The sequence below is a fragment of the Ostrea edulis genome, chromosome 7, assembly GCF_947568905.1.
Source record: "Ostrea edulis chromosome 7, xbOstEdul1.1, whole genome shotgun sequence".
Lineage (NCBI taxonomy): Eukaryota > Metazoa > Mollusca > Bivalvia > Ostreida > Ostreidae > Ostrea > Ostrea edulis.
The window spans coordinates 38,789,484-38,814,605 of record NC_079170.1 but is presented as its reverse complement, the minus strand read 5'-3'; the positions used below and the strand labels follow the sequence as shown (position 1 = coordinate 38,814,605).

General features: G+C 38.3%; 1 protein-coding gene across 3 annotated transcripts; it reads left to right on the top strand.

The window, feature by feature from the left end:
- Nucleotides 1–860: 860 nt before the first annotated feature.
- On the top strand, nt 861–24,631 carry LOC125657207 (coadhesin-like). 3 transcript variants are annotated; one of them, XM_056144308.1, is made up of 14 exons: nt 861–986; nt 7,249–7,353; nt 8,424–8,458; nt 9,802–9,993; nt 11,392–11,583; nt 13,906–14,097; nt 15,567–15,758; nt 17,202–17,393; nt 19,455–19,646; nt 20,658–20,849; nt 21,001–21,192; nt 21,475–21,639; nt 23,622–23,828; nt 24,235–24,631. In XM_056144308.1, exons 1-14 carry the CDS (start codon nt 877–879, stop codon nt 24,405–24,407), a joined length of 2,331 nt encoding a protein of 776 aa, XP_056000283.1. In that variant the 5' UTR covers nt 861–876; the 3' UTR covers nt 24,408–24,631. The 3 variants fall into 3 exon arrangements, with proteins under 3 accessions (XP_056000283.1, XP_056000284.1, XP_056000285.1); XM_056144309.1 differs by lacking the exons at nt 13,906–14,097; nt 15,567–15,758; nt 17,202–17,393; XM_056144310.1 differs by lacking the exons at nt 13,906–14,097; nt 15,567–15,758; nt 17,202–17,393; nt 19,455–19,646.
- Nucleotides 24,632–25,122: the final 491 nt, after the last annotated feature.

The window sequence follows — 25,122 nt, the reverse complement described above, 5'->3', positions numbered from 1 at the left end:
AGTTCTTCAATTACCTGGTCATTTTCCACATAACGGTGAAATTGAAATTTTGTCCCAATGCATTCATGAAATGACTATTTACTTGAAAACTACTATGCTGTATAAAAAAGGAAAATCAAAAACAAATAAACCTTCCAACAGTATTGGGGAAATATCTAGTAACATCGTATGGGACTATGTGTCCATATACACGTACTGTGACACTCGAGGGGGGGGGGGTGTTAAGATCTAACATCTAGGATTAATCACGATATATAAGGTATACGTATATGCATGCTTGGTAACAACTCGATATAGGAATAGTGATCTTTTTATGGCTTTTTTCATTTTCTATTCAAATTCTTTTTTTCTTTTTTTTTTTTCCATTTTCTATAAAGCACTGGATGTACGGAATTTCAATACCTTATTAAGCTGGCCTCATTTAAAATTAATTTCCCCGCATGCGTTTATCACACATCCTTGATTTTCAAAGCTGGGATCCAAGTTAGCACCTTTTCCACCAAAAAAAAAAAGGGGGGGGGGTGAAGAAGACAAAATGTACTTTACAGCTTTATTTCTTACCAATGCAGAGACATTAGTTTTTTTATTATACCCAATTTAACTTTCAGTCCTACCAATATTTATGCGTATAAAATAAAATACCACTGTTAGAAATCATCTCGTATGACCTATAGAAATAGAATCCATGTTCTCCTAAGGAGTTGCCTTGGTTGACGCTTGAAATCGCGTCTGACACCTTATAGATAATTCTATATAGAAATACTCATTTTCCGACTTCAATATACTTCTATAAATCTCCTCCAGAATCGCATACGTTTCTTTTAGGTTTTATGCAAATGTTCAAGTAAGGTAATATCGAAATGTAAATACTTATGGATGAGTATAAAAGGAGTCCTCACAACCGGTACCTGTAATCATTTGGAGTTCAGGATGTCTGTAGCCAGGGTTGTCCTGTTTTCAGCGGTGTGTATCGGAGCAGTATTCGGGTAAGTTTACTTTTAAAATGAATTCACCATATATTCCAAATTAAAATCATATTAATAGTGTAAAAACGAGAGACTAGAATGTGAAATTTATCACCGGTTCAAATCTAAATATTATTTCCATTCTAAATCAACGCATCACACGTTAGCCCCCGAGGGTCTCTACAGCCCAGTAGCTAAGTACTTTGTTACTAGCTTGAAAATACGGATGTATATTTAATTGCTGTTTCAAAATTTAGAAATTCATTTCAAAATTAAGGATTATCTCCCTCACGCATAGCTCTTATCCTTGGACGAATTTGACTCCACCTTTTTTTGGCACAATGTTTTCCCCTATAATAGCTCTAAAACTTCATTGTTATTTCGGATTTCAAACATTTCGGTTGAGCATCACTGAAGAGACATTATTTGTCGAAATGCGCATCTGGTGCATCAAAATTGGTACCGTATAAGTTTTACATTGTAGTGTTTTAGTTCATTTTATTTAACCTAATTTGGGGTATATCAATTCAATGGAAATGGGATAGGGCGTTAAAGATCTGAACAGAATTTTATCTTATTTTATGCTAAATATGTACCAAACACCTCATAATGAATTGCCCCACGTCGGTAAATTCTGATATGCACATGTAATGTGACGGATTATTTCCATAGGATCATCATTCCGCGGAGTCATGTTTTGGTTTAGATCGAGGGTACAGTTTTTAAAGGATATGTTGAAACTGAATTTCGTTAACTTGCTTGTAATTGCATATAAGTTAATCCACTATTTGTGCAAGGCTACATTGTACATAGTTTCGAGGTTTTAAAAAAGATCAACTACTAGTGTAACATATGTTCTACAGTAGAACACGCTTATAGCAAAGCTATGGGGACGAACAATTTCAGTAAGTCACGCTTATAGCAAAGTGCTGAGGACGAACAATATTGACTCGTTATAGACATAATTCGAAGTATCCAACGAATTCAAGATATATTATAAAACCACAGGGAATGAAAATCACTTCACATTAAGTGGGAATTCATTATAAGCCTGTTCGCTGTAACCGTGTTTTACTGTAAAAATTGCTATGGAACAACGTTTTGAATGACGCTCCTCGACTGCAAGCGTATTCCTATCCATGTCATGTTGTTGGATGAGAACTCTAGTGCATAGGGTAAATGAAGACTTTATATATTAATGCCCAGTATAATCGGTCCCAATTGCTCAGAGGGTATTCGCTTCGTGACCGCGAGGTCGTGGCTTCAATCCACCAAGCGTTGTCACGACAAAGGCCCTCACTGCTACGGCCCTGTGCGCCAAGCATTGTCACGACAAAGGCCCTCACTGCTACGGCCCTGTGCGCCAAGCGTTGTCACGATAAAGACCCTCACTGCTACGGCCCTGTGTGCCAAATATTGCCACGATAAAGACCCTGACTGCCACGGCCCTGATCCCCAAGCGTTGTCAAGACAAAACCCTCATTGCCATGGCCCTGTGCGCCAAGTGTTGTTACGACAAAACCCTCACTGCCACGACCCTGAGCGCCAAGCGTTGTCATAACAAAACCCTTATTGCCACTACCCTGGGCGTCTTTATGACACTTCACATATAGCCGGTAATGCGTAAACATGAATGAAACATTCTTGAATAGACATAAAACAAATAAACAAAACTAACTTGAAGGCATTGAATCTTGGAGACTTTTCGATAGAAAAATTATATTACATGTAAATCTTTCGGAAGCATAGGGATAATTTCTGAATAAACGACAATTATGACGAATTGTGCAAATTACCGTCGTGTTTCCATTGCAATATATACCTAATAAAAATCCTCTAAATATATAATTATACATTGTAATTCACTATACCAAACAAGATACATATTTATTGTGATACATTGAAAATTGCCTTGCCAATCATATTTCAAGTACATGACATACATTTAAGGGTATGCGGGTTCAAACCCCAGTTTGGTTGAACAGTTTTGACCAAAAAAAAAAAAAAAAAAAAAAGTAAGAAAAAAGCTCTTTTTTGCCATTTTGAAGTTTCCACACCACTCTTTTTGGTGAGATACAGCCCCTCTCTGAACTTTTTGGTGAGATACAGCCCCCCTCTGAACTTTTTGGTGAGATACAGTCCCTCTCTGAACTTTTTGGTGAGATACAACCCCTCTCTAAACTTTTTTGTGAGATACAGCCCCCCTCTGAACTTTTTGGTGAGATACAGCCCCTCTCTGAACTTTTTGGTGAGATACAGCCCCCCTCTGAACTTTTTGATGAGATACAATCCCTCTCTGAACTTTTTGGTGAGATACAGCCCCCCTCTGAACTTTTTGGTGAGATACAGCCCTTCTCTGAACTTTTTGGTGAGATACAGCCCCCCCCCCTCTGAACTTTTTGGTGAGATACAGTCCCTCTCTGAACTTTTTGGTGAGATACAACCCCTCTCTAAACTTTTTGGTGAGATACAGCCCCCCTCTGAACTTTTTGGTGAGATACAGCCCCTCTCTGAACTTTTTGGTGAGATAAGCCCCTCTCTGAATTTTTTGGTGAGATAAGCCCCTCTCTGAACTTTTTGGTGAGATACAGCCCCTCTTTGAACTTTTTGGTGAGATACAGCCCCCCTCTGAACTTTTTGGTGAGATACAGTTCCTCTCTGAACTTTTTGGTGAGATACAGCCCCTCTCTAAACTTTTTGGTGAGATACAGCCCCCCTCTGAACTTTTTGGCTGAGATACAGTCCCTCTCTGAACTTTTTGGTGAGATACAACCCCTCTCTAAACTTTTTGGTGAGATACAGCCCCCCTCTGAACTTTTTGGTGAGATACAGCCCCTCTCTGAACTTTTTGGTGAGATACAGCCCCCCTCTGAACTTTTTGGTGAGATACAGTCCCTCTCTGAACTTTTTGGTGAGATACAACCCCTCTCTAAACTTTTTGGTGAGATACAGCCCCCCTCTGAACTTTTTGGTGAGATACAGCCCCTCTCTGAACTTTTTGGTGAGATACAGCCCCTCTCTGAACTTTTTGGTGAGATACAGCCCCTCTCTGAACTTTTTGGTGAGATACAGCCCCCCTCTGAACTTTTTGGTGAGATACAGTCCCTCTCTGAACTTTTTGGTGAGATACAGCCCCTCTCTAAACTTTTTGGTGAGATACAGCCCCCCTCTGAACTTTTTGGTGAGATACAGTCCCTCTCTGAACTTTTTGTTGAGATACAGCCCCTCTCTGAACTTTTTGGTGAGATACAGCCCCCTCTGAACTTTTTGGTGAGATACAGCCCCTCTCTGAACTTTTTGGTGAGATACAGCCCCTCTCTGAACTTTTTGGTGAGATACAGTCCCTCTCTGAACTTTTTGGTGAGATACAACCCCTCTCTAAACTTTTTGGTGAGATACAGCCCCCCTCTGAACTTTTTGGTGAGATACAGCCCCTCTCTGAACTTTTTGGTGAGATACAGCCCCTCTCTGAACTTTTTGGTGAGATACAACCCCCCTCTGAACTTTTTGGTGAGATACAGCCCCTCTCTGAACTTTTTGGTGAGATACAGCCCCCCTCTGAACTTTTTGGTGAGATACAGTCCCTCTCTGAACTTTTTGGTGAGATACAGCCCCTCTCTAAACTTTTTGGTGAGATACAGCCCCCCTCTGAACTTTTTGGTGAGATACAGCCCCTCTCTGAACTTTTTGGTGAGATACAGCCCCTCTCTGAACTTTTTGGTGAGATACAGCCCCTCTCTGAACTTTTTGGTGAGATACAGTCCCTCTCTGAACTTTTTGGTGAGATACAGCCCCCCTCTGAACTTTTTGGTGAGATACAGTCCCTCTCTGAAAATTTTGTTGAGATACAGCCCCTCTCTGAACTTTTTGGTGAGATACAGCCCCCTCTGAACTTTTTGGTGAGATACAGCCCCCCTCTGAACTTTTTGGTGAGATACAGTCCCTCTCTGAACTTTTTGGTGAGATACAACCCCTCTCTAAACTTTTTGGTGAGATACAGCCCCCCTCTGAACTTTTTGATGAGATACAGTCCCTCTCTGAATTTTTTGGTGAGATACAGCCCCCCTCTGAACTTTTTGGTGAGATACAGCCCTTCTCTGAACTTTTTGGTGAGATACAGCCCCCCCCCCTCTGAACTTTTTGGTGAGATACAGTCCCTCTCTGAACTTTTTGGTGAGATACAACCCCTCTCTAAACTTTTTGGTGAGATACAGCCCCCCTCTGAACTTTTTGGTGAGATACAGCCCCTCTCTGAACTTTTTGGTGAGATAAGCCCCTCTCTGAACTTTTTGGTGAGATACAGCCCCTCTCTGAACTTTTTGGTGAGATACAGCCCCCCTCTGAACTTTTTGGTGAGATACAGTTCCTCTCTGAACTTTTTGGTGAGATACAGCCCCTCTCTAAACTTTTTGGTGAGATACAACCCCCCTCTGAACTTTTTGGCTGAGATACAGTCCCTCTCTGAACTTTTTGGTGAGATACAACCCCTCTCTAAACTTTTTGGTGAGATACAGCCCCCCTCTGAACTTTTTGGTGAGATACAGCCCCTCTCTGAACTTTTTGGTGAGATACAGCCCCCCTCTGAACTTTTTGGTGAGATACAGTCCCTCTCTGAACTTTTTGGTGAGATACAACCCCTCTCTAAACTTTTTGGTGAGATACAGCCCCCCTCTGAACTTTTTGGTGAGATACAGCCCCTCTCTGAACTTTTTGGTGAGATACAGCCCCTCTCTGAACTTTTTGGTGAGATACAGCCCCTCTCTGAACTTTTTGGTGAGATACAGCGCCCCTCTGAACTTTTTGGTGAGATACAGTCCCTCTCTGAACTTTTTGTTGAGATACAGCCCCTCTCTGAACTTTTTGGTGAGATACAGCCCCCCTCTGAACTTTTTGGTGAGATACAGTCCCTCTCTGAACTTTTTGGTGAGATACAACCCCTCTCTGAACTTTTTGGTGAGATACAGCCCCTCTCTGAACTTTTTGGTGAGATACAGCCCCCCTCTGAACTTTTTGGTGAGATACAGTCCCTCTCTGAACTTTTTGGTGAGATACAGCCCCTCTCTAAACTTTTTGGTGAGATACAGCCCCCTCTGAACTTTTTGGTGAGATACAGTCCCTCTCTGAACTTTTTGGTGAGATACAACCCCTCTCTGAACTTTTTGGTGAGATACAGCCCCTCTCTGAACTTTTTGGTGAGATACAGCCCCCCTCTGAACTTTTTGGTGAGATACAGTCCCTCTCTGAACTTTTTGGTGAGATACAGCCCCTCTCTAAACTTTTTGGTGAGATACAGCCCCCTCTGAACTTTTTGGTGAGATACAGCCCCTCTCTGAACTTTTTGGTGAGATACAGCCCCCCTCTGAACTTTTTGGTGAGATACAGTCCCTCTCTGAACTTTTTGTTGAGATACAACCCCTCTCTAAACTTTTTGGTGAGATACAGCCCCCCTCTGAACTTTTTGGTGAGATACAGTCCCTCTCTGAACTTTTTGGTGAGATACAGCCCCTCTCTAAACTTTTTGGTGAGATACAGCCCCCTCTGAACTTTTTGGTGAGATACAGCCCCTCTCTGAACTTTTTGGTGAGATACAGCCCCCCTCTGAACTTTTTGGTGAGATACAGTCCCTCTCTGAACTTTTTGTTGAGATACAACCCCTCTCTAAACTTTTTGGTGAGATACAGCCCCCCTCTGAACTTTTTGGTGAGATACAGCCCCTCTCTGAACTTTTTGGTGAGATACAGCCCCTCTCTGAACTTTTTGGTGAGATACAGCCCCTCTCTGAACTTTTTGGTGAGATACAGCCCCTCTCTGAACTTTTTGGTGAGATACAGCCCCTCTCTGAACCTTTTCTTGATCTGCTCGTGTAACTAGAGTTGCATGTAGGTTCGTTGTTGGCAATGTTTCATTATTTAAGGAAGAGCAGCACACAAACAGATGCGTTACTTTACGATACGGTGCTCTCCCTTTCAGGGACGTAACTACATGTAGCTAGGCATATTTCATTAACAGGGAGAGGGGGGGGGGCTGGTAGCCTTCGTCGTTTCTCGCTGTACTGTGCAGTAGTATTGGGGTAATATAGATCAAATCGCGTTGTAGTTTATGAGTTTGAATCTCTCTATGGTTTTCGCCCGGTTCTTGATCGCGAGTGCTTGCGCAATCCGGAGACCTGGAAATCAGGCTAGCAAGGACGTTCGTTACAAGTACTGTAAAAATGGAAATGTTAATATAGTAATATCTTCTGCTTATTTGTATTGATGTGTTATGCATTGATTTTCTTTAACAGGGCGTGCAACCCCTCTACTGGCAAAACCTCGGCCACCTGCTCGTACACTGAGAGCTACACCGTGGCGTGTGGTGTGTTCAACTGGTCAAGATGTGGTCGAACAAGGTAAAAAGAGACGCTTCGTTTAGATGTGTTTTCCACATATTTTATTTCATTGATAACGAAGGCCTTGGGGTTATAGAAAATGATTCACTGCGGTATTTCTTTAAAAGTTCTGTGTGAGTACATGGGAATAACAGAAAATTACAGGGGTGGGTGTTACATTGAAGTAACAGAAAATTACCGGGGGTGGGTGTTACATTGCAGTAACAGACAATTACAAGGGTGGGGGTTACATTGAAGTAACAGAACATTAAAAGGGGTGGGGTTACATTGAAGTAACAGAAAATTACAGGGGTGGAGTTACATTGAAGTAACATAAAATTACAGGGGCGGGGGTTACATTGCAGTAACAGATCTAAGGGGGCTGTTATGATTGTTGCAAAACTCCCTTTTTGTTGATATTGTGAGAAAAGAAATAACGTTGCTCTGGGAAATGCTTTGGAACGGAAAATGCATGATGCAAGGTGCCCGTTCTAAATAATCCGGATTAAGGTGCCCGTTCTAAATAATCCGGATTAAGGTGCCCGTTCTAAATAATCCGGATTAAGGTGCCCGTTCTAAATCATCTGGATCCACTATATGCATGTAGCGGAAACCACAAAATCTTTTAAGATAAATTCCTTTAAGAACTTACTGTCATTTCTTTCCTCCATTGATTTCTATGATTTTACAAGATAATGATAATTTGGCTTTTTGTTAGTATTTAACACCGCTATAGTGTACTATGGTACATGTAAATGATAATTTGGCTTTTTGTTAGTATTTAACACCGCTATAGTGTACTATGGTACATGTAAATGATAATTTGGCTTTTTGTTAGTATTTAACACCGTTATATTGTACTATGGTACATGTAAATGATAATTTGGCTTTTTGTTAGTATTTAACACCGCTATAGTGTACTATGGTACATGTAAATGATAATTTGGCTTTTTGTTAGTATTTAACACCGCTATAGTGTACTATGGTACCTGTAAATGATAATTTTGTTTATATCTTAGACTGCTAGTTTTTATCAGGTTGTTTATTTCGCTATTGCAGAACACTAACTGAATTTATTCTCTTTTCAACAGAACATCTTACAGAACGTGTGAGGTTAACTGTGCAGGTATCTACTCTATATCTACATACTACATCTGTATATTTATAATACTCCATTGTCGTTTCCATAAACACAACGTTACTATATTTCCTTCCTCTTTGTTGTAAGAATATTTTTTAAAGGATACATTCACATGAACACGGTCGTACTACGTGGTGCTGATTGAGTAGGTGCTGATTAAATTTCATTGTCTGCAAAAAAAAATCCTGACATTTTCAGGGATATGCATAAAAGTGTGAAGTGGACATGAAATGTTTGCTATATCTTCGTGTTTTCCCTAAAGTTTCTATGGATATTGCAAAGTTCGTGGCATACTTATGGAAACATGATCTCAGTGAGATTCGTTGAGGCTGGTGATTCCGGAAATCTTGCCTGAACTTCGGCCGCTTGTGGCGCTTAGATTGGGTTAAACTGAATTTCTCGCCTGCTTCAACTTTTTGCCTTAGACATCCTTATCACTCTGAAATGTGCATATTTTTTTTTTTACCTTTACAGAGTATAAACCCCACAGTAAATCAAGCTGGTTATTTTAAAAGCTGTTTTCAAATGGCCACCATTTAATTTTAAACCTTCTCAACGCTGAAGAGTTTCAATAGTCTATACCATAATAATTTGTACTATCATTTAGTACAGAAAACTGTTTCAGAGGTACAGGACTTTTTAAAAGACGCCTTCAAATGAAATTACTTTACACAAATTAATCAAACACAATTTTAGCCAATCTATTTGATTTTACAAGAAAAATAACTCGGGGGGGGGGGGGGGGGTCCAGGACTCTGCAAGGAAAATAAAATCAAAACCTGTTGTAAATGCTGATAGCACCTGTCTCTTTACTCGTAGAAAAAATACTGTTTTGACATTTTCCCTATGGGCTCTTATACTATTTTGCATTGCATTGTCAAAACGACTTTTTTAATGAATCTTTAGTCCCGTGGGGATACGGGTTAGAGTAGGTCCTCACACGTCAGAACCCCTTGCTTGTGGTATATTTTGTTAGAGGCGGCTAAATGAGGTGGTCCTTCGGATAAGACCACAAAACCCGAGGCCCCTTGTCACAGCAGGTGTGGCACAATGAAGATCCCTAGCTGCTAAAGGCCGTAATCGCCGACAATAGACCTAGATTTTGAAGCCCTTCACCGGCAATGGTGACGCCTCCATATGAGTGAAAACTTCTCTCAAGGGACGTTAAACAATATACAATCAATCAATCGTGAATCTTTATGTCTTTCTATATTTGTATGTTGACTTCATACAATAATGTAGGTACTATACTTGGGGTAGGGGTGGATGGGGGCAGTAAGACAGTAAAGGTGCCTCATTTTGATAACACTGGTTTATTTTGTCGATAGTGAATGGCGGGTGGAGTGCCTGGGTAACCACTGGATCATGGTCTACCTGCAGCAAAACCTGTGGGGGTGGCACCCAGACAATGAAAAAGACCCGCACCTGTACTAGCCCCAGACCTCTGAATGGAGGGTCATCCTGTTCTGGCTCCAGCACCGGTACAGACAGCAAAGCCTGCAACACACAGGCGTGTCCAGGTAAGAAAATCACCTGTATCATACCGATTTAATGAATGTTTTAGAAATAAGGATATAGCCAAAATACCTTTAGATGTCTGATGCCTTTTCTATCCCGCAACGTTAGGTGGTCAGCTAGTCTAATCAGAACACCACATATTGAAATGGATGAAGCTTCACTCATCTCTGACGGGCAGTGTACATGTATATATTTTTATTTTTTGCATTGAATCCCATTACTTTTGTCTCGAGGGGGATGGAGGGGGGCATTGTGGCTCTTTCTCCTCACGTGATCACCGGTCTCGCATAATTTACGTTCCGGCCGGGACCCTAAATACTTATAATTTTCGTTCCGGGCGATAATGATATACAATCATTAAAGACTAAATAATTAGGGTCTGTCATTAGAGCTGAATATATAAGAAATGATAAAACGTGCTTCCCAACATAATGACTACTCGAATTTCAAATTGCAATATGTACTCAATCTTCATCATCACACATGCTTTAAAACAATTCACGATTTGTTACCGTCACTTTTATGTAAAACTATACAATTGTCATGCGAGAAGTAAAAAAAAAATCAGTTCAGTTCAATGAATAGGTAAATGCTTGTGAGCCTCATGTAATTTAAAGGAAGAGCCAACTAAAATTGTTCTCAAATCAAGTTTCACATTGCGATACATTTAGGTAACTAGCAATCTAATTAAAATCAGGTCTTCTCTAGCTGTTACACTGGAGAACGTGTACCCGTTAGAGAAGATCTGAATTTGATTAGATTGGGTAACTAGCAGCAGTCGCATACCACAGGAAATAATGATCAAAACACTAGAACCTAGACCTTTAGAACCATGTATTCTATCTGCACGTCATAACCTATTCAGTAGACACCAGTCCACAGAAAATTGTCGTCAAACACTAGGTGCTAAACCTACAGTAAGGAGTATCTCGGATATTGCCTCGTCATATGTAAGATTGTTTCCTTCTTATCCTCTTTTTCATTTTCGGATCAATTATTTGGATATTTCACCGACGTCAGATAGGTAATGACACCTTCTATCGTCCGAGGTAGAATGCAAAAATACATGTTTGAGGTTCACAGATTGACACCGGAACGAAAATTACAGAGAAACCCGGAATCTAAATTATGATTTCAAGGTTCAGGCCGGAACGTGAAATAGCCGGAACGTTACATGTATTTATGCAAAACCGACACGAGACCGACATTATCCATGTGAGATTTCTCTCACACAATCAGGTTACATGCAATATTTAAGGAATGAAGTTATTGATCAAATTCATTCCTATTCATCTACTTGTTGGAATTCCGATTGGTAAGTTTACTGGAAAAATAAAAAACATTTTCAACCAAATTGTGTGTTACAAATGACATTGAATTAAACATGAATATTGTTTAAGTAAACGGTGGTTGGTCGGCCTACAGCGCATTCACTGCCTGGACACCATGTCCTGTAACTTGTGGAGGTGGCACGCAATCCAAGTCCAGAACACGCACCTGCAATAACCCATCCCCCGCACACGGAGGCAGCGACTGTTCCGGAAGTGACACAGATGTACAGACCCAGAACTGCAACATCCAGCACTGCCCAGGTAACAACATGTGTTTGGCGATCAGAAATCATATAGAATTTAAAACAGAATAATCTAAGTAATTCACATGTCACACACATCGTTCCAATTTAAACATTATTGAGATAACTGCTTTATTGTTATTAGATTAGTAATAAATTATTAGATCCGTTCACTTAGATCACTAGGCACAATTGCCGTAGCTGTATATTTGTAGCTCTCTGGGGAAAACTGGGACAGACAAGAGATTTACAGATTCACCCCTTATAAAAACCCTCGATTTACAGCACAGAAAAGTCTGAGCTCGGTTGATCGAAGCCTTATATCGTTGTGTAGCGGTCAGCCGGATTCGATCGCCGATGGCCAGTTAGATAAGTTGGTAGAGCACCTGACTAGAGATTCAGGTGGCTCGGGTTTGAATCTCGGTCTGGTCCGTTGCATTTTCTCCCTGTTTTACATTTGGTGTCGTTGACCACCCCTGTACTGCAGGTTGTGTGTGTCTTTGAGGACGAAGACAAATTAAGGAGGGAGGAATGTAATAGTTAGGGCTATATGGACCGTCGATATCGGCCTTGGTACATGTAGCTCAGTGGTTATAGAGCACCCGATTAGTAATGCAGGGGTCCCAGGTTCGATTCCCGGTCCATCCAAAGATTTTCTCCTCTCTCCTATGCACTGGTGCCGTAGACCAGCCCCTGGAACCAACAGGTGAAAATGCCTGCCAGGGGATAAAGATCCTGCATGGGTTGATTTCTTCAGGTGTGAAGACATTTAAGGAAGAAGGGATGTAGCTGGCAGCGCGATTTGATCGCCAATGACCAGTTAGCTCAGTTGGTTTTATGAGTGGATGCAAAAAATAAATAAATAAGATATGGAAAGGGGTCAGCGACAGGTCATGGCGTACATGTAAATTAGTTACATGATTGACAGCTCGATGAAGTTCACAAAATATCGTCATTGCACACTCGGGAGGCTCCGCCTCTTTGTGTGCAATAACTCAACAATAGTTTGTATACATCATTTCGTGCCATCATGCAATTATTACAGGTCGTATTTTGACACTATTTTCATTATTTGATAGAGTATTTTGTTTCATTTTATCAATAGAAAGTCACAGTACTGATATCTTTATTAAAATTGATGGCGCGTATGTAGCTCTGTTTAGGATCTCCCGCTAACTGATCGACCCCCCACCTCGACTCAGATATATATTAAGCTCACCTGAACAATTCGATCAGGCGAGTAATTCGGATCAAAACGTATCTTTGCTCTGTCGGCGTTGTGTTGGTATCGTGAACTTGTACATTTTTAACTTCCTTTCCAAGGTTGTTCAAATGAGGATCCTTTTCTCCTTCTGGTGGTATAAGTAATTTTAACACACTTTTTTTCTTAAGCGATCCGAGTGCTGATCGCGTGACTATTAGCTTATCACGTGCTATTTTCCCCACCAATTCTTGGAACTTCGCGATAGTGATTTACACTTGTTCTATTACAACGATGTTAATCTGATAGCTCCTTATTCACGCACACACACACACACACATATATATATATATATATATATATATATATATATATATATATATATATGTGTGTGTGTGTGTGTGTGTGTGTGTGTATAATAAAGATAAAATTCAAGTCAAAACTGACCGGTGTCAGTGTTTTCTTTCTGACCACCTGAGAAGAATGCGAACGTAATGCATACAAATAAGGTCAAACGAAGATGTCCGATAGTTAAATTAGTCACCTAAAAGCTCGACTAATATTTTCATCTAGGATGAAATCACAACCTAGTTTACATGGAAGCGCGTTATTTATGAAACGCCATTATAGATATAATATAGAAACAAAAAATCTTAATTACCTAGACATATGAACGTTTAACAATGTACAAATCTTTTAATGTAAAAATTATACGGTATTGATCACTGTTCGTTATCTTCACCTTACGGTACCAATTGTGATGCACCAGATGCGCATTTCGGCAAATAATGTATCTTCAGTGATGCTCAACCGAAATGTTTGAAAACCGAAATAACAATAAACTTGCTAGAGTTGTTATAGGGAAAAACAGAGTGCCAAAAAGTGGAGTCAAATTCCTCTAAGGATAAGAGCTTTGCATGAGGGAGATAATCCTTAATTTTGAAATGAAGTTCTAAATTCGTTCACATCTAACAGTTTTAAAATGTCCTCCAAAAATCGAATACCACATGGAGGCTAACCAGCAAATCGTGCGTGTTTTTTTGTGAGGGGTTTGTTCCCAAACACTCGTATATCAAATATATTACCAAATTTAAACAGACTGGAACGCTTGAATTTAAATTTTGGCTCATCAATGTTTAGTTCATGGTGGATGGAGCAGTTACAGTGCGTTCAGTGAATGGAGCGGATGTACCTTATCGTGTGGCGGTGGCACCCAGCAGCGGTCACAGTCACGCACGTGCACAAATCCGGCGCCACAATATGGTGGAAAGCAATGTTCGGGCACCGCCACTAATACAGAATCCAGAGAATGCAACACTCAAAACTGTCCAAGTAAATTCTTTATCTATCAAAACTGCCCGAGTGAATACTTTATCTATCAAAACCGTCCAAGTAAATTCTTTATCTATCCAAACTGTCCAAGAAAACTTCTTTATCTATCCAAACTGCCCAAGTAAATTCTTTATCTATTAAAACTGCACAAGTAAATTCTTAATATATCCAGATTTTTCATTATAAAGTGCGATCTAATACTGATTAACACAATAGGACTGTCATATTATTATTTTACAATAATAATCGGCATTATAACTATTTTAAAGTAGTCATAATGCAGGGTTTTTTTTTATTGTAAAATAAAAATATGACAGAATTAAGACATAGCACCGAATCACATATATCCAGAACAATGTCTCAATATCACCTAACCGATACTACCACATTCCTCCCCTGTGATTTTTGAAACTCCCCATTACTCCACGCGGATTATATTTTGGGGCGGCAATTTAATAGAAAGAGGAATGATTAGAAATAAGTAGCTAACTCACTCAGTTCTATAGCTTCTATTGAACCAACACGGCAGCAGGACCTCTGGTCCTCCATTTATATTTCTGAATGCAAAATACTTCTATCCATTGGAGACTAGAGAACATGTTTTATACGAGTATGAAACAAACTTGCGAACCTTCTAAGGCTATTAGATAAGTCACGGTCGAATTATTCTTCAGAAACTACAGTCATCACAAAACTGATTAATGGGAATAAAATTTTGATAATAAAGCGCTTGATATGTGCCAAAAATCAACTGATTTCCAAATATAATCGATGATTGGAACATACAAGAGAAACAAATATATACTATGTTCAGAACAATCTAATTAAAATTAGATCATTTGATCCGCTAACGTATATTGTTACACAAGGATCTAACGAAACCGCACACACGATAGTGATTTACACTTGATCTATTACAATGACGTTAGTATGATAGCTTCTTATTCATATATATATATATATATATATATATATATATATATATATATATATACATTGTATAATAAAGATAAAATGCATGTCAAAACTTACCGGTGTCAATGTTTTCTTTCTGACCACGTGAGAATGCGCACGCAATGCATACATGTACAAATAAGGTCAAACGAAGATGTCCGATAGTTAAATTAGTCACGTAAAATATCGACTAATCTTTTCATCTAGGATTAAATCACAACCTAGTTTACATGGGAACGCGTTAGTTATAAAACGCCATTATAGATATAATATAGAAACAAAAAATCTTAACTACCTATACATATGAACGTTTAACAATGTACAAATCTTTTAATGTCCTTTTAAAATCTAACAGTATTAAAATGTCCTCCAAAATCAAATACCACATGGAGACTAACCAGCAAATCGTGTGTGTCTTTTTGTGAGGGGTCTGTTCCCAAACGTGTATCAAATATATTACCAAATTTTGATAGACTGGAACGCTTGAATTTAAATTTTGGCTCATCAATGTTTAGTTCATGGTGGATGGAGCAGTTACAGTGCGTTCAGTGAATGGAGCGGATGTACCTTATCGTGTGGCGGTGGCACCCAGCAGCGGTCACAGTCACGCACGTGCACAAATCCGACGCCACAATATGGTGGAAAGCAATGTTCGGGCACCGCCACTAATACAGAATCCAGAGAATGCAACACTCAAAACTGTCCAAGTAAATTCTTTATCTATCAAAACTGCCCGAGTGAATACTTCATCTATCAAAACCGTCCAAGTAAATTCTTTATCTATCCAAACTGCCCAAGTAAATTCTTTATCTATCAGTACTGCCCAGGTAAATTCTTTATCTATCAAAACTGCCCAAGTGAATTCTTTATCTATCAAAACTGCACAAGTAAATTCTTAAGATATCCAGATTTTTTTTTATTGTAAAGTGCGATATAATACTGATTAACACAATAGGACTGTCATATTATTATTTTATTTTAAAGTAGTCATAATACAGATTTTTATTGTAAAATAATAATATGACAAAAAGATATACCACTTAATCACGCATATCAAGAACAATGTCTCAATATCACCTAACCGATACTACCACATTCCTCCCCTGTGATTTTTGAAACTCCCCATTACTCCACGCGGATTATATTTTGGGATAGCACTTTAATAGAAAGAGGAATGATTAGAAATAAGTAGCTAACTCACTCAGCAGTATAGCTTCCATTGAACCAACACGGCAGCAGGACCTCTGGTCCTCCATTTATATTCCTGAATGCGAAATACGTCTATCGACGATACATGTAACATGCTTTATACGAGTATGAAACAAACTTGCGAACCTTCTAATGGTATTAAATAAGTCACGGTCGGAATATTCTTCAGAAACTACAGTCATCACAAAACTGATTAATGGGAATAAAATTTCGATAATTAACTGATTTCCAAATATAATCGATGATTGGAACATACAAGAGAAACAAATATATACTATGTTCAGAACAATCTAATTAAAATTAGATCCTTTGATCCGCTAACGTATATTGTTACACAAGGATCTAACGAAACCGCACACACGATAGTGATTTACACTTGATCTATTACAATGACGTTAATATGATATCTCCTTATTCATATATATATATATATATATATATATATATATATATATATATATATATAATAAAGATAATATTCTTGTCAAAACTTATCGGTGTCAGTGTTTTCTTTCTGACCACGTGAGAAGAATGCGCACGCAATGCATACATGTACAAATAAGGTCAAACGAAGATGTCCGATAGTTAAATTAGTCACCTAAAATATCGACTAATCTTTTCATCTAGGATTAAATCACAACCTAGTTTACATGGTAACGCGTTATTACTAAAACGCCATTATGGATGTAATATAGAAACAAAATATCTTTATTACCCATACATATGAACGTTTAACAATGTTCAAATCTTTTCATGCCCTTTCTATTCTAACAGTGTTAAAATGTCCTCCAAAAATCGAATACCACATGGAGGCTAACCAGCAAATCGTGCGTGTGTTTTTTTGTGAGGGGTTTGTTCCCAAACACTCGTATATCAAATATATTACCAAATTTTAACAGACTGGAACGCTTGAATTTAAATTTTGGCTCATCAATGTTTAGTTCATGGTGGATGGAGCAGTTACAGTGCGTTCAGTGAATGGAGCGGATGTACCTTATCGTGTGGCGGTGGCACCCAGCAGCGGTCACAGTCACGCACGTGCACAAATCCGACGCCACAATATGGTGGAAAGCAATGTTCGGGCACCGCCACTAATACAGAATCCAGAGAATGCAACACTCAAAACTGTCCAAGTAAATTCTTTATCTATCCAAACTGTCCAAGAAAACTTCTTTATCTATCCAAACTGCCCAAGTAAATTCTTTATCTATCCAAACTGTCCAAGTAAATTCTTTATCTATCAAAACTGTCCAAGTAAATTCTTTATCTATCCAAACTGTCCAAGTAAATACTTTATCTATCAAAACAATAACATTCTGAATGTATCCAGATTTTTTATGGTACATTATAAAGTGCGATCTAATGCTGACCATGATCAATACTGTAGGAGACCACTGGTCACACGTATAACTGTAGAGGTAATCGAACCAAAGACTATTCATTGCTAGTGTACCAACTCATATTTTTATGTTACAATAACAATCGGCATTATGACTACTTTAAAGTAGTCAACCATAATACAGATTTTTATTGTAAAATAATAATATGACAAAAAGATATACCACTTAATCACGCATATTCAGAACAATGTCTCAATATCACCTAACCGATACTACCACATTCCTCCCCTGTGATTTTGAAACTCCCCAATACTTCATACGGATTATATTTTGGGGCGGCACTTTAATAGAAAGAGGAATGATTAGAAATAAGTAGCTAACTCACTCAGCAGTATAGCTTCCATTGAACCAACACGGCCGCGGAAGCTCTGGTCCTTCATTTATATTCTTGAATTTTTCTTTTTCACTAAAATATAATATTGATGATAAAGCGATTGAAATGTGCCAACAATCAACTGCTTTTCGAATATAATCGATAATTGGAACATACAAGAGAAAACAAATATACTATGTTCAGAATAATCTGATTAAAATTAGATCTTTTGATCCGCTCACTTATATCACTGCACAGGGATCTAACGAAACCGCATACATAGGTCAAATCTAGTAACCTAACCAATCAGCGCATTGGCTATTCAATCGACGGTGTCAACTCGGGTCATTCGGAATATTCAATGGAATTTTACTAATAGCTGCCAAAGTGTTCCTGTAATAAAAAAGTGCCAGACACGCCGAGAACACTTCAAAGAGTGTTTAGTTTGACAAATGCTTGTTGTTTGTGTAATTTTTTATTTGTTGTACAGAGACCGACAGTGAAGGTTTCTCCCAAATGAAGAAGTTATATAAATTGAAATTAAAACTTACAGAGTAAAAGGTTGATGTGATTCGACAGGTGATTAGTTTACCGTAACGCACGGAGAGTGGGAAAACCGCCTTACAGTCTTCAGTATTCAGCACAGCTATTAACGCATCTTTCTGTTCCTCTTTTAAAGATTAAATCTTACAATATTTCACAACTTGTGACGTGCGCCAAAATTTGGTCGCCAAATTTGTTGTTTTCTCGAACGTTTCGTTTACTGAATGCAAATACATGTATTAAGAGTTATCTGATTGGGTGAATAATCGATGAATATGCATGATTAAAAGGTCACTAGATTTGACCTCCGTTTGCGGTTTTGTAAGATCCCTGTGTAGCGATGTACGTGAGCGGATCAAAGGATCTAATTTTAATCAGATTGTCTTAAGAAGAACCTGTTTTCATATTAAATTCTGAATTGGTTGATTATATAACAATTGTTTCTGATGATGATCCGCTCATTGCTACGAGAAGACGTGAGATCAAACACTGTTTCGTGCAATGGCCGCGTTACACTTACGATGTAAACATTGGTAGTGATTGTTCCTTCGCTAAATCCTTAAAAACGGAGGTCTCGTGTCCCGGCAGGCGTTACATGTAAAAGAACGCCCACTGCTACGGTACCTAAACATAGATCTAAATTTGTGGTACTTCATCTACAGCAGGTGACGTCTCGATATTAGTGAATAATTCTCGAAGGGACATAAAACAAACAAAAATTAGTTTTCAAGTTTCGTTCAATTCTCCGAGAAGAATCGTGTTATTATGAATTTATTTTATTCTTCTTTTTTAAATTTTAATATCATTTTATCTAAAACGCAGTTGGGTATCATGGATTTATTTTATTCAGTCGATGGCGGCGAGTTGGATTATTTATGAATTTATTTTATTCAGTCGATGGCGGTGGGTTGGATTATTTATGAATTTATTTTATTCAGTCGACGGCAGGTGGTCAGCTTATGGTGCTTTCAGTGCTTGGAGCAGTTGTTCAGTTACTTGCGGAGGAGGTGTGCAAGACAGATCGCAAAAACGCACGTGCTCTAACCCGGCTCCGAATTACGGCGGAAAGAGTTGTGATGGAGATGACACAAACACTGAACAACAAGCCTGTAACACCCATCCCTGCCCAAGTATGAAATACGATAAGCGCATATGCTATTTATTGATTTCATAAGTGCACGTGATTCCACTGTGTACGTTCGTTTATGGATTTGTTGTATCTGTACTATAGTTTACAAATGATTCTCAATGCGCTAAGTACTTCCTTACTAGCTTGAAAATACGGATGTAAGGATTATCTCCCTCACGCATAGCTCTTATCCTTAAACGAATTTGTGCATCAAAATTGGTACCGTATAAGTTTTACATTAGGACCCCTGGGTCGAGGCCTCTGCTGGTGGACTGTTAGTCACCGAGGGTCTCTACAGCCCAGTAGCTAAGTACTTCGTTATACTAGTTTGAAAATATGGATGTTTATTTAATTGCTGTTATAATATTAGAAATTCATTTCAAAATTAAGGATTATCTCCCTCACGCATAGTTCTTATCCTTAGACGAATATGACTCTACTTTTTTGGCACACTGTTTTTCCCTATAATAGCTCTAAAACTTCACTGTTATTTCGGATTTCAAACATTTCGGTTAAGCATTACTGAAGACACATTATTTGTCGCAATGTGCATCTGGTGCATCAAAATTGGTACCGTATAAGTTTTACATACAGAACATAAATTTTTTGTAATATTAAAACATTTCCGAGGCATTTGCATTTGATATTTTTGTAATTTGTAATGAAAGCTACATGTATTTCCTCATGAATGCGCTGCAGTTGTGAACACGTTTCACAAAGCATGCCGGTGTAAGGCTTAACTTCATACTCTGGTGTATTTTCAAAACTGAAACTCATTTTTATATTTACATTTTACTTTCATTTCTGTCGGAGTTCCCTGCCGATAAAACAGACGTACTATATCTCACAAGATTCATACGCACATTGTTCACAACTGCTTCGCATTGACAAGGAAATGAATATCATTGCAATTGGTAAAGATACCAAAGGCAAAAACATTGGAAATGTAAATATTTCAAATGTCAGATGAAATGATTACATATTATGTATCCCGTTGTTCTGTTTCGATAAGTTGACGGTGGTTGGTCTGCGTACGGAGAGTTCACTCCCTGGGGCACGTGTACCGTGTCATGCGGTGGAGGTATGCAAGAGAGATCACAGACGCGCACGTGCACAAATCCAGCTCCACAATACGGTGGAAAAGTGTGCGAGGATAAAAGCAGAAACATGGAGGAACAAGAATGCAACACCCACCATTGTCCAAGTACTACTCACATCGTAAAATGATTAGTCTAAAGAAAATGTAGTTAGATATATGTAGCAAAATTCATGTATTTGGCAGTTGAACCAATGATTTTTCCAAACTCGAAAAAAGTATTAGAAATAGCATTGAGTTTTGTTGTTGTTGTTTTTAGTTGATGGTGGTTGGTCAGAGTTTGGAGATTGGGATGAGTGGGGGGTCTGTTCTGTGACGTGTGACGGAGGCTCACAGACACGTGACCGGAGGCGCACCTGTACTCAGCCAGAACCACAATATGGCGGGAAAGCTTGTGATGGAAGTGATACTGATACAGACAGGCGTGAATGCAACACATTTAAGTGTCCTCGTGAGTGACTTTGTCTTCTATACCTATAATCCACAACACGATATACAACAATCTGATCAAAATCAAATCTTTGTATCGACATAACAATAGCGGAGCGGATCAAATATTTGATTTTAATCAGATTGGTTATTTCTGCAGAGAATGTTTTACATTTCGTAGATGCGCATGGAAACTGCAGATTAAAAATATATTTTCTTTATTTAATATTTTTTCCTCATACAAAATGCATATCATTTGTGTTAATTTATGGCTGCTTTACGTGAATAATGACGAATTCTTCAGAGACAATCTGTAACGAGGCAGTGACGGGGTACAGGGCCCACCCCACCGACCTTAATCGGTATCTCCATTGTATAGACGGCCGTCTACACATCGTCAACTGCTCGGATCCGCGCCTTCATTGGAACGAGCACAGCCAGACATGCACATTCCCCAGCGTTACAGACAGTGAGCATTTATTACACTTCTTCTCGTAGTAGACAAAAAGCCACATGTCCATGCTCTTTGATTATCTGGTTGCTGTCAGATAATGAGACACTGCTATACTTATTTATGTATTTTGCTTATCGCCTGTTACATGAGCATCAGCACACAGAAATATGTGGGACAAAGCGTTGACTTAGACTGAAAAAATAACAACTTAAAATTTTTAGACAGCTTTTGTATCATCGTGAAAAATGTTGGTTTTTTTCAATTCTGGATTTCTCGTATAACGGAGATACATGTATTCCATGCCTGTGGATTTACATACAGGTTAAACTATTATCAATCTGTTCATATAACGGAGATACATGTATTCCATGCCTGTGGATTTACATACAGGGTAGACTATTATCAATCTGTTCAACATTGAATTCTCACATGTCGCAAAGTTGATTTTCTAGCAAACATTAAGTCTAGTGTAGATAGGAAAATCAGCTAGCAGCATACTTGTGGTTTTAGACTTGGGGGGGGGGGGGGTCCTTCAGACATGAACTTTGTTTTTTTAATCTTATTACCCTTTTTCTGTTTTAACCATCGGTCACTAATCATTTATATTGTGTAAATGTTCAAAGGGTAAATCTTTAATTATCATTATGTTACAATTATAATCATAGGCTTTGTCCTGTGCTTCATTTTTACACATTTACATTTCCATTGTTTGCTTTAGATATCTTTACCAAATGATCGAAGTAAACACATAACAACACAGAATATCCCATCCTCAGTCTTTGGATCAATGTGAACTACATGTACATTTTCTTTTCTGTCTTTCCTATCTATATAAGCTAGAACTTTTAAATGCTTACAGTGTAAACTAAATTCTTGATGACCCAATGATTACAGTAAAAATGTTCAATTATCCATATGTTGCATTAAGATTTACCATTCATCTATAGGTTGTAAGTAATCATCAATCATTTATTGGTTGCAGTAAATAATTTTCTATCATTTATAGGTTGCAGTAAGTAATTATCAATCATTCATAGGTTGCAGTAAGTAATTATCAATCATTCATATGTTGCAGTATAGTAATTATCAATTATTCATAGATTGCAGCAAGTAATTATCAATCATTCATGGGTTGCAATAGGTAATTATCAATCAGTCATATGTTGCAGTAAGTAATTATCAACTATGCATAGGTTGCAGTAAGTAATTATCAATCATTCATAGGTTGCAGTAAGTAATAATAAATTATTCATAGGTTGCAGTAAGTAATCATCAATTATTAATGGGTTGTAGTAAGTAATTATGAATCATTCATAGGTTGCAGTAAGTAATTATCAATCATTCATAGGTTACAGTAAGTAATTATCAATTATTTATGGATTGTATTAAGTAATTATTAATAACTCAATGGGTTGCAGTAAGTAATTATCAATCATATATAGGTTGCAGTAAGTAATTATCAATCATTCATAGGTTGCAGTAGGTAATTATCAATCATTCATAGGTTGCAGTAAGTAATTATCAACTATGCATAGGTTGCAGTAAGTAATTATCAATCATTCATAGGTTGCAGTAAGTAATAATAAATTATTCATAGGTTGCAGTAAGTAATCATCAATTATTAATGGGTTGTAGTAAGTAATTATGAATCATTCATAGGTTGCAGTAAGTAATTATCAATCATTCATAGGTTACAGTAAGTAATTATCAATTATTTATGGATTGTATTAAGTAATTATTAATCACTCAATGGGTTGCAGTAAGTAATTATCAATCATATATAGGTTGCAGTAAGTAATTATCAATCATTCATAGGTTGCAGTAGGTAATTATCAATCATTCATAGGTTGCAGTAAGTAATTATCAATTATTCATAGGTTGCAGTAAGTAATTATCAATTATTCTTGGGTTGTAGTAAGTAATTATCAATTATTCTTGGGTTGTAGTAAGTATCAATTATTCATAGGTTGTAGTAGGTAATTATCAATCATCTACAGGTTGTGACGAGGGGGAATACGTCTCTCACTCCACGGACTGTACCAAATTTATCCAGTGTACAAACGGGGTAGGACTTGTTGTCTCCTGTCCTTTCGGAACTCGCTGGGATAGCGAGAAAAAAGTCTGCGGAAACGAGGCTGATGTTGAATGTGCATCCGACATTGAAGAAGAGGACGACGAATCATCCAATGAAAGCACAGATTCTGGTATACACAAGAACTGCATTATACAATAAAACACACTTATAGCGAAGTGCTGGGTACAAACAATTACAGTAAAACATGCTTATAGTGAAGTGCTGGGGACAAACAATTACAGTAAAACACGCTTAGAGTGAAGTGCTGGGGACAAACAATTATAGTAAAACACGCATATAGCGAAGTGCTGGGGACGAACAATATTGATTCGTTATAAACGTAATTCGGTTTTTTTCCAAACAAGTTCATGATATATGTTTAAAAACTACAGGGAATGAAAATCACTTCGCTGTAAGCGTGAATTCATTATAAACGTGTCTGTTGTAACCGTGTATTGCTGAATGTGCCTATTACAGCACATTTATAGACAAATTTGTGATAAATGGCGTTTCCTATAATTTGGTTTATTTTCTAGATACCTTTACCTGCCCCTCTCAGTTCGGGTACTTCGCCCACCCCAAGGACTGTACGAAGTACTATCAGTGTTCATGGTCCCAGGCCACGGAGATTCAGTGCGGGGCTAACATGGGATGGGACGCCAACATCTCAAACTGTAACTGGAAGACCCTGCTGAAGGACTGCGCCTGATCGATGTGGGCTCCCTTACAGAGTATTGCAGCACGGGTATATGTGGACGTGCCGGTCTCTGTACTCTGATGTTATATATTTTCTGAACATTTCATATTACAAATATAGTGATGCACTTTTTATATTCCCCTATGCATTTATCTTAGATTTATTATGTAATAAGACTTTGCAGTTACTTTATGTTTCTATCTTTTGTTTTTTATAATAAATTTACCATTTCTATTTGTGAAAGTCTTTATTTTATTGAGAATGTGAACGTATATGGGGATCGTATCTGTAACGCGTGGTTAATTGTCTTCAACAAAAGCCCAATCTCTCATCCCAATAATCTCTCTCTCTCTCTCTCTCTCTCTCTCTCTCTCTCTCTCTCTCTCTCTCTACATATATATATCTTCTCAAGATTAGCAGATATTAGAATGCAAATATCCCCAGGCAGTTTATATTGAAGTTTAATCGAACCCAGACACGTAATTGGGGAGGAGGGTAGAATAGGGCTAGATTTGTGGGACTTCACTTACACCTAAGGGCTATTGTCATCTCTGTATGAGTAAATATTCTCGATTATCCAATATAATTCAACGGGAAAGAAAACATTCAGTGGACTAGACCGAAATTTCAACCTGAGTCCCCAGAATCTCTGGTCAGATGTTCTACCAACTAAGCTGTTTGGCCATCGTGATTGAATCCGTCTGATGTGGAAAGCCAAGGGCCAAAA